At 42.2% G+C, this 11,149-nt stretch overlaps 1 protein-coding gene across 6 annotated transcripts in view; it reads right to left on the bottom strand.

Moving 5' to 3' along the window:
- Positions 1-21: 21 nt before the first annotated feature.
- SRPK3 (SRSF protein kinase 3) overlaps positions 22-11,149 on the bottom strand; it is a 42,504-nt gene continuing 31,376 nt past the window's right edge. For all 6 annotated transcript variants that reach the window (XM_087888632.1, XM_034434159.3, XM_034434158.3 and 3 more), the window contains 6 exons: positions 9,857-10,129; positions 9,422-9,519; positions 4,730-4,837; positions 3,728-3,797; positions 2,643-2,735; positions 22-2,179 (listed from right to left, as the gene is read on the bottom strand). In XM_087888632.1, the coding sequence (XP_087744758.1) occupies positions 1,995-2,179; positions 2,643-2,735; positions 3,728-3,797; positions 4,730-4,837; positions 9,422-9,519; positions 9,857-10,129 (827 nt within the window). In that variant the 3' untranslated portion in view covers positions 22-1,994. The remainder of the gene's footprint in view (positions 2,180-2,642; positions 2,736-3,727; positions 3,798-4,729; positions 4,838-9,421; positions 9,520-9,856; positions 10,130-11,149) is intronic.

Here is an 11,149-nt window from a genome sequence, read left to right as displayed (position 1 = left end):
TAAGAAAGGAAGATTCAAAAGTTATTGCAAATATTTTAATGAAAAAATGTTTTTTGAATTCAATCCCTGTAACAGCACAGCATTCAAAACACTTCCACGCATACTTTCCCCCCCAACACTGGCACACATGGGACACCTCTAAATCAAGGCCATGGCTTCTCATTGGGGAGATAACAGTGCAAGAAAACAGTTGTCTCGCTTTCATTGGGTTTGGTTCTGGGGCAACACAACTTTGGTATAAACAGTATTTTCACCCAGATGTTCCCCATTCACTGCCCCAGGTTGAGACTGGAGTGTTCAGAAGAATCAGAACCACTTCTTTTACTTCCAGCTTCATACCACAGACTCCAGATTCAAGACAGCTGAATCTAGTTTCCACAGAAACAGGAATCCCAACTTAGCTTCAACAGAATGTCTCTAGGAAAAGGAAAGGACGTTTGGCTTTACGCCTGGCTCCAGGTCTTTATTTCTTTTGCATTCCTTTTCCAGGACATTTGGGAGTGGAAAGGGGGGGGGGAGGCTTTATATGTAACAGCTCTCACTTTTCTTCCCTTCCCTATTCAGTGCATCCAGCAAACAATAGGTAGACTCCATTGTAAAGGCACAAAGTAGCTTGAATAATTTTGCTCAAAAGCTTTTTATGAGCAGCTGTTCTTTCTTTGAAAAAAAAAACTGCTAAGCACAAATATTGAAAATCAGAATAGGAGTTGCAACAGCAGCCCAAGATGGCAACAATGTGAACAATCCCAAACATCTGCCAAGAAAACACACTAACCGCACACATACAGCTAGCTTGATCCCCCCCCCCAATCCTGCAAATGATAACGGATTATTCTCTATTCCTAACCATCTCAAAAGTTGGATAAAAAAATGGGCTAAAGGAAATGAAACAGAATAGAAGTAAAAACAACATTGGACATCACAAGGCATATTAGAAAAATCAGGCTGCTTAAAAAATTCTTACTACATATCTTTCAAAAAATTTTCCAACCACAACTTATTTTTTGAATTGAGTTTCTCAAGATATCAAATGATGAGCAGATATGCAACCCCTGATTAGTGAAAAGCATGCATATTGGGGGCTATAGTCTAATAATATGGAAAGGGGCCATAAATGCTCCTGGAAGGAGGAGGAATACTATTACATCCTTCTGTTTATTCAGCTGCTGATCAAACTTTAGAGAATCTTCCCAGAAAATGCCAGAAAACTTTATCGAAGTATTCAGAACCCACTGGAATAAGAATCCTTCCTCTCCCACTTTGCTATTGATGTAGTTCTATTTTTTTTTCCATGAGTTTTCTCATACTGCTACATACTTCCACTTAAATTTCTACATCAATATCATGTAATGCTACAAAATTTCATTCACCTGTATAAATTGTTGCTCAAAAAAAGGCCACATTTTCTTGGAGTTAAAATAGAAATTTAGGCAGGGGAGGGGATATATTTTCTTCCAACAACAAGAGTTGGCAGCTCTTTCCAGCTTCTTGCTCCAACTCTCAGGTACATCCAATTCACCATCCACCTTGCACATACCCATTCCTCTGAAATTACTTTTCTGTCATACTCATTTGGTTTTTAAGAGTGGGAACCTTTAAACACATACCTTAAAAGGGAGAGAGAGAAAAAAACAAAGAAATCTCAGAACTGGTTAAAAACAGTCAAACAGCATTATCTCAATGGCACCTAGAGACGATGGCCACTGTCAACCAAGAAGGCATATGCTAACAAAAGAAGAAAAAAGGGCAAGAAATCCTGGTCATCTTTCATTTGTGCTTCAGAAGTAGCCATAAATTGATGTGTGGGATTCCAGGACAGCCATACGAACTCTAGCTTAATCAGCCAGAGTCTCCAATCTTGGAACTAAGAGGAGTAAACATTCTTCCCCACATCCATCACTCCAGCAAAGCGGGCTATACCACGAGCCAGGAAATGCCACGTGGGCCAGAATTCCCTTACTTCATCAATCAGTTTGTTTTAGCAAGGTCTGTCCCTAAGAGTTTAGCCATGGGTGCTCGAGGCACTGGGCAGCTGTAGCACGGTCTTCTGGGATGTATTCCATCATGGGCAACAGGAAGTCTGTGAACTGGGCTGCTTGTTCGAGAGGCCACTCATATTTCTCCACCAAGACCTCGTATAGTCCCCAGTGCTTCAGGTTCTTTATGTGACGTAGTTCCCCTAGCAAGAAAGGCAAACAAATGGGAAAGTTGGAAAGGTCTCAGCTGATACTGTGTTGACAGTGATCAGCAGCAAACCTAACATGTTTTAAGTTCATAAGGCCATACGTGTACAAGGTAGATACAAGAGAACATCGATGGAGAATGTGGTTGTATATTAAAGGCACTGACATACAGCCATGATATAAAGGTTTACAAGCTGCTTCTTCATGAAAGCAACTTCATTTTGGATCTCACCACAATAAACATTGCAACCTTCATGCAATTTACTGCAAGCAGGTAAACCACTATTTTCACCAGAAAGCTTTAAGTGTTTTCAACCTTCACTCTGTGCCTGGTTTTTTGTTCAGGAGAACTTGACCTTTCTCAACTCTCTCTCCTTTAAACAAACTTTGAACACGCCTGCATTGGAGCAACGTTTCCTCTAAAAGGTCCCCCTCCATATGTTACATTTTCCAACTCACCTCGCCGGTTGAAGTACTCACGCGAGTACCGCCCCGAAAGAGCAAAGTGCGGGGGGATATCACCAAGTAATTCAACAATGTGGGCAATATGATCTGAAAGAAGAAAAGCATTAGTGCCATGAGCTCCCATTTGGAGGGGCCGCTCAACTCTGCTACAAGCTATGAATACAGGGGATTCTGGGATTTATAAGCCCAAGAGATGGGCCTGCTATTTCTACATCTTTGAGTAACTGGCTGGGTATTCAAAACGGAAGAAAAGAATTAATGTCAGGTAAAGAACTTTCTCTTTGGTAGCAATAGGAAGTATTTATTCATTCAATTTGTATAGCCTCTCAAACCAGTGGGAAGTGAACAATCATAAAAAAATAAAATTGGAATGGTTAAAATACAATACAAAAAATACAAATAGCAGCCAAGAGATATTATAATCCATTGGTGTCAACATAGCCAGGAAATGGTGCCCTTCACACATTTGTGGCTCCCAACCCAGGTACATAGCCAGGTCTTCAAGGCCTTCCAAAAGGCCAGCAGGGTTGGCTGGGGCCATCCTGATCTCAGGAAGGAGAATGTTCCAGAGCAGGGGTCTCCAACCTTGGCAACTTTAAGCCTGGCAGACTTCAACTCCCAGAATTCCCCAGCCAGCAAAGATGTCTGGGGAATTCTGGGAGTTGAAGTCCGCCAGGCTTAAAGTTGCCAAGGTTGGAGACTCCTGGGATAAGTAATATGGAGTGATCTTGGACTAACGTATCCCTAGAATTCTTTACCTGCCCAATTCAAAGCGATATGGGTTTTCCCTTTCCCTTTCCACATTGAAATTGTTTCCTCAGCATTCCCTGTCATGACCATGATTTCAAAGTCAGTCCAGTCACTTTCTCAGCATAACCCTCCAGTGTTCCAGCTTGCTTCACAAAAATCTGCAGCATCACCCCACACCGGTGTTTCTCAACTTTAGCAATTTGAAGATGTGTGAATTTCAACTCCCAGAATTCCCCTTTAGTCCATTAAGGACTTGAAAGATGCCACGATCGAGAAACACTACTCCACACTCATCACCCTCCTCAGTTCAACCGGCCAGTGTTCCCTACCTTCGTCCCTTGTATAATCTTCTCCAGAGTGAGGTTCAAAGAGATAGTCTCCAGTTGCCAACTCAAAAGCCTACCGAATAAAAGAGGGAGGGAATTTATCTTGTGAATGGAGATAATAATACAGTGGAGCTAAAAGAAAACTTCCCTTCCCTAGAACCCATGATATTTCAAATGAATCATTTTTCAGGATTCCAATTCTCAACCTATTCTTTGTTGAGAGTTATGAGTAAGTAGTGCTTAAATGTTTATTTCATCACACCCTAAAAATCCGTTCACAAATCTACAAGGGAAAGGACTGCACTGGCATTATTTGTGGGCTGGATTTTACGTATTACTCATCTAAAATTTGCTTCAGCAAATGTGATTACATAGTTAGCTTAAGGCTGGGATCAGCAACATGCTACTCATTGGCAGCAGAAGGTGGTATGTCACCCCATCAGATTACTGACAAAAGATTTCAGGTGATTAATCTGGGTTGTGACTCCTAAACATACAGTTCACACACATCATTTAATCATCATTTAAAGCATCACAAGAAACTTTCAAAATTCTTTACTGTGTGTTTAAGGTTATCTACCTGTCTCTGAAGTATAGGGAAAACCTACCTACTGGTTTTGGGTGGTTAAAATAATTAATGTAGGATTTGGTAAGGGCTTTTGTTCTGTTTTACTGCTTTAAATGCAAAGTTATTACCTTATAAATACAAACAAGCAACAACCTAACATTTACATACTCAGTTTGAAACAAGTTTGCTTATTATCACAACCGCCACAGGGAAGTGAAGAAACTGTGAGCTAGCTGTTTATAGGATAATAAAGTAGGTGACAAAATTACTTGTTGTTGCAAGGGAATTCACAGCAGAACTTGAAAAATATGTCAGCCGATGGTTAGATGCAATTTGCACTAAAAAATGTGTTGGAATTAAAAATCTATTCTGCATAAAAGCAACTGTCAGCAGAATTTGGCATAAAAGTTATAAAGAAGCCGAAGAAGAGAACTTACCATACATGCTGTGCTCCAGATATCAGCTGGAGTGCTATAGACAGCACCGATCAGGACCTCCAAAGCCCGATACTGGCGAGTCTGAATGTCTTCTGTAAAATGTTTGTGCTAAAGAAATTACGAAGAGAATGAAGAACCATCTCTGGTATGTGCCTAGCATATATCCTCGTCTTCAACTCTTGGACAAACAGTCTTTCAAACAATGACCCAAATATTCTTCCTGCCATGTCTAATTCCTCCTACAAGATTTTTAGCTTACCCACCCTAATGTACACCCACAAAGTAATTCTCCCAGGAACAGAACCCACCTTGTTCATGGTATCAAATGGCTTTCATGTAATTCTTGCGCTCTGGGCTATCAATGCATTAATATGTTACATCTGCCACCTTCTACCTGAACTTTGAGGGACTGAAGAAAATAGAAACATTTGGGATCCTTTCAGTAAAATAAGGCATGGAATGCTTAAGGTTAGGGGAAAACTGTGATTCGTCATGAAATTTCCTCCACAGCATAATGAGAAAAAAACAACAACAGACAAATCCCATTTAGTCTCAAAATAAAAGACAGCTCTTTATGTGGAAAAGACAGAGTCTAGTTCCCAATTTGAATTTGACTTGAATGCTGAGGCAGAAAATCTCTCTTTTCAATAAGCTTTTATTCCATCTGCAGGCACTGTTCTGCAACAATTCTCTGTCTCCCTGTTCTTTTTAGTAAGATAGATTCAAGGGCTGGGCTGACACAACAATTATTTACAGCTAATTGAACTGCGGTTTACTTAACCCAATTGTCTGGCTTCCAAGAGATAGCAAGCCATAAATCTATCACCTGGGCTAAATTCATATAATCAACAAATCACAGATTAGGCTCCAATATGGTTGGTTACATTGTGGTTTAGTGTATCCTGGCAATATAATTAGAAAGTGGAAGTTAGCAAAACAAACAAACAAACAAACAAAACACCTTGCAAGGCATTTGTTTTAGAAAATTGGAAATGAAGCTAAAAACAACGATGCCTCACAGCTTACATTATCTTGGCAAAAGCAGAATTTGTGAAAAGCATTCAGCAAGTTCATGAATGTGAGCCAAAAAACTCTTGGCTCAATTCTGGATCATAAAGTAAACTTTCTTATGTCAATCTTCACCAACCAGGACTCCTCCAGCTATATGACTTAAATTCCCTGAATTTCTCAGACTGCTTAAAATTCTGGGAGTCCAAAAAGTGGTCAAATCCACAGATCCACATGACGTACTGAACTACAAACTAGCCAACCACAAACAAACCTACTATGTTGTGCGAAGCCAGCCAGCGTGGCTACTTCAATATTTTGAATATTATACAAACTTAGCAAATTAGATCAATAGATCTAACAGTTAACTAGATATAAGGATGGCTTCTGAACTACAACCACTGGGCAACGTTTGCCCCACCTATTTTAAAAAGATTAAAAAAAAAAGATCTTAAATGCCGATGGGGTAAAGCAGAAATATGCAAAAATATTTCGGATACTGCAGCTATTAATACCCTGTTTCCCCTAAAATAAGACATTCCCTGATAATAAGTCCAATCGGGCTTTTGAGTGCATGTGCTAAAATAAGCTCCCCCCGAAAATAAGCCCTCCCTGAAAATATTTAACCACATGCGCACATGGTCCCCACCATTTCCTCTGGTTAGGGTTAGGGAGACAGAGCTGAAAATCAGGTAAGACGGCAAGAGGAGCCCCGTCTTGCTCCACGCACCCCAAAATAATAAGACATCCCTGAAAATAAGGCCAAGCACTTATTTCGGGGTTCAAAAAAATATAAGACAGGGTCTTATTTTTGGGGAAACATGGTATTAGTGTATATATATATATATATATATATATATATATATATATATATATATATATATATATATGGAAGAAACAGCTGCGATCACACACATTGCTCCTAGAAGCACGAAGCCGAAAACACCAGCCTGAAGATGACGAATGAGACTTCGTCGAAACGTTGCCAAGACACCTCCAATTTTACGCGGGAGAAAACCCGAATAACCAAAGACCTACATACAAACACCCGCGAAAACCTCAGAAAACATACATACATACATACATACATACATACATACATACATACATATATATCTCCATCCATCCATCCATCCTCATTCTCAAGAAATATAAGATCATGATTGTTACTACAGCAATTGGGACCAGGAATTTCTGTTGCTAAGCAATGTGGTAGTAATGTATGTCACATGACCACAATGCTTAGTAATGGTAATCCCTGTAGTCTCCATTGCTGCTGTTAAGCAAGGATAGTGGGTTGTTAAGGAAGCACCCCCTCACAGCTTCCTGCTGGCTTCCAAGAAACAAAGTCAGTGGGGAAACGGGCAGGATATTGCAAGTGCCAGGTGACTCATAAGCAGGCTGGCAGGCAGGGAAATGGCTGTTGCTGAGCGGGAGAAGAAGCAAAGGGGCGGGGTGTATTGTTGGGCAGGTGTGGCACAAATGTGGTGGGGCTGTGGATGGCTGCTGCCAAGTGGGTATCAGAATGGATGGGGAGACATGGCACAACTGCAGTGAATCTCAAGGTCTGCAAGGGTGGATGGGTGGGCAGGGGAGTCTGGGTGTAAGTGCAGATGGGATGAAGGCAGAAGGGGAGGTGCAGTGGGGCTTGGGGTGGCTGCTGCCAGGTTGTGTGCGAATGGCTGTGTACGTGCAAATGGCTTGAGGGGGGCATAGTGCAAATGAAAAGGAGCTGGGGGAGGGCGGTGTGAGAATGTGCAAGTGGTGATGAAGGAGCAGCGTGAGTGCAGTAGGGTTTGAGGCTGCTGATGCCAGGAGGAAGAGGGTACCCGAATGGCCAGGGAGGTGCAATATGAGTGCAGTGAGGCTTGAGTTCAGGTGGCCAGGGAGCAGTGATGGGTTCCAACCGGTGTTACCACCGGTTCTCTTCACACACGTGCTTTGTGCGTAATCGCCGCGGGCATGCTTGGTCGAAGAGGTTGTAGAAAAAATGCTTTTAAAAGTAAAAAAAAAAAAGAGCCTCTGATAAGGTAGGCGGGGTAAGCAAGTGGTGACTGGGCTGGGGACTGGTTCAGGAGCACGGCCAGCCAATCTTATTACCAGTTCTCCGAACTACTACGAATTTTTTACTACCGGTTCTTACGAACCGGGAGCTCCCAGTGCAAACCGGGAGCAACCCACCACTGGCACCAATTTTGCGCTCCGCGCAAGCGTGTTAAGTTTCTACCCAGCTGAGGTGCAGCAATCAACTCTGCCGCACCTATCAGCTGGGCAAAAAAAAAAAAAAAAGGAATAAAGGTAGGAATAAAGTGGGGGCTGGCAGGAGTGCCCAGCTCTCAGTCTAAGAGAACCAGTTCGGTGACTTCACATCATTACCACTACCGGCTTGGCCGAACCGGGAGCAACCCACCACTGCCAGGGAGGTGTGTAGCATGAGTGCAAAAGGGCTGGGGAAAGATGCGTGGGGTGGGGGAGACTTACCCAAGCAATTTGTGACCTTTCTTGCCAGCTTCCCCATTGTCTTTGCTTGTGGAAATTCAGCAGAGAAGATTGCAAGTTGTGATCATGTGATTGTGGGACACTGCAACCATTGCTAAGTGCAAGGTGGTTGCCAAGTGCCCAGTTTACAATCATGTGGTCATGGGGTTGCTGGGACAGTCGGAACTTTGTGAACCAGTCATAACTACCACTCATTCAGCACCATTGGAACTTCGAACTGTCACTGAAGGAGTAGTTGTTAACCAAGGTCTATCTGTATTTTCATATACATCATCCTGATCTTTTTAGAATAAGGGTAAAATATATAGTTAATAAAATCATGAATTTCTGGATTCTGCAAACATGTAACTTTCCACTGTGTTGTTTCTGTTGTATACAGCAATTTATTGACTAGAGAAAAGATAGAAATTCAACTCTATGCCTCCAAGAACTGTATTTTTTGGAGTATAAGACACACTTTTTTCCCTCTTAAAAGAAGCTGAAAATTTTGGTGCATCTTATACTCCGAATGTAACCTTGCCCACCCGCCGGCCCCCACCCTTTGGTCTCCACGCGTCCTCTTCCTGGCTGCAGATTGCCACAAACAATGGCTCGTTGTGGGGCTCCGTGCATCGCATTTTCAGCCTCTAAACTCTCCATTTGAGAGCCCTTCAAGGCTGCGGGGATCGCCAAAGCACATTGCCGCCAATCGCTGCTCCAAAACGTGATGCATTTGGAGGCTGAAAACGCGATGTGTGGTGCCCAAAATGGTTACCCGGAACAGCTGCTGCCTTCTCTTACCCCTTCTGCGCTTTGCCTGCTTTAGTCACTGGAGCTCCCTCCAACAATCAGCTGTCCTTTTAAAGCTGTTTTTCAGCCCCAATACGGCCCTTGCGAGCGAAGCGATCTTCCGCGCTTTGCCTGCTTTTCTAATTCAGACAACCATTTGTCTGAAGTGGTATAGGGTTTCCTCCTTAATCACGGGGTTGGGACTCCAAGGTCCCTTCCAATTCTGTTATTCTGTTTCCATTTCCCTACTTCAGTGTAAAAGTTTTCCTTATTCTTCCTATAGGAATTTTCATGACTTTCCATCTTGTAACTTCCTAAACAAGCCAGATACCCTTTGCAACACAACCCTAATTTTCCATTCCCTAAAGGCAGCAACCATTATTGGGGAGGGGGAAAAGATCTGCACGAATTACTCACCACCCAACAAGCATTGCCCAGATCTGCAATCTTCACTCTGATCTTGTCGGCGTTTTGGGGTTCCAAAGGGTTCACCAAGAATTCAGAAGTGCCAAAAGCTGCCCAGACATGGTAGAAAAGAACAGAGATAACAAACAAGAACCATTGTGAGGAATCGCAATAAAAGCACACGAACCTCCTCTCTAGAATGGAAATGCTGCTCTAGTATCATTTTGGGGGGAGGGTCACCGTGACATGGAAATCAGAGCTAAGGAGGAGTTTTAATTCAGGGATAATGTGCTACCACAACTTTAAGAAAGACTGGTTAAGAAGGGAGGGGATGGAATGGCTGATGGATTGTGGCCTGTAATTTCCAAGGTGGGAAGAAGCTGGGGTGTTTAACAATGCTTGGCTTACTTCTCTTTGCCTCCCCTCAAAGTTGGAGTAAGTACTCACTGCTGGGTGAGAGAAGCCCACCACGCTCCCGCTGGTTAGAAATGCCTGAGAGGGCTGATCCAGAGAAGAGCGATCCTGAGAAGCCGGAGGTGGCAGAGTCAGGGCTGACATGATGGCTGGCGGTTCCAGGTGGGGAATGCCCATTGCAGCTGTCGTAGGCGTTGTGTGTGTAGAAGCCAGAGGATGACGTCAGGCTTTGGGGACTGCAGGCCAGAGATCCCCCCGAGGGTTCTCCCCCTCCAGAGACTGAGATGGGGCAACTGCAATGGCCTTCTGCGGAAGATGATGGAAGGTCAAGATATCCCAGCAAGAGGAAGGAAAACATTATTAGCCAAGAGGAAAAGACAGAGACATGCTTTGGAGTAAAGTAAAAGCACATCAAAAAGGGGTGTCTGACAAAAAAAAACCTATGTCTTATTCAAAGTCTCAGAAGCAAGGATCCAAAATCAGAATTTTGTTTTTATTTTCCTTTTCATAAAACTTGGATCATCCAACACAAAACGATTCGGACAGAGTAATAACGCTACCGTACTTCTTGGTAGTGTAACTTCATTAAAGTATGGAATTCAGTTCTATAAAGTATGGTAAAGGCCACCAACTTTAAAAGGAAATTAGACAAACTAATTCTGGATTATAAACCCCTAATGACCATTAGTCGCCAGGCAGCTGCCTTTATGTCCAGCTTCAAAGGCAGGATATAACTCAAGGTTAATTGCTAGCAATTAAAGTCCTAGGACCACAGTTTGGAAAACACTGACCTAAAGCATGGTTGCCCAACCTCTCAGCTTGCCTGGGCCACAATGAATGAAGAGGAATTGTCTTGGGCCGCATAAAAATATATAGTTAACATATATAAATGCCATAATAGTATTAAAAATATGATCTTGTGGGGTCGCATTACTAGCTGTCCAGGGCAACATGTAGCCTGGAGGTTGGACATGCCTGACTTCAGAGTTTCTGCAGTTTTGCTAGTAAATGAATCAAGAACTGCATACATATAATAGCTGTGAAATAATGTATAAACTTGCTTAGTTAGACATTTATTCCTCCCCCCAGGAAAAAAAATACTACTGTTATGTGGTAGGATGCCTATATTTACAACTTGGGCTTAAATAAAGTTTCTTTTTTTTTTTTTTAAGTTTTATTGTTTTATTATTAAGAAATTATAATAATACAATTTTTGTCCATCCGGTTACATAATATGGAAAAGGAAATAAATACAATTTACATATTGTACATTATATAGATAATCATTGCAAACCAGTTACATGGTATAAAGCATTATGTTCTCAT

The sequence above is a fragment of the Pantherophis guttatus genome, chromosome 2, assembly GCF_059756535.1.
Source record: "Pantherophis guttatus breed Tessera chromosome 2, ASM5975653v1, whole genome shotgun sequence".
NCBI lineage: Eukaryota > Metazoa > Chordata > Lepidosauria > Squamata > Colubridae > Pantherophis > Pantherophis guttatus.
The sequence above is the reverse complement of the archived record's forward strand: the minus strand, read 5'-3'. Positions and strand labels throughout refer to the sequence as shown.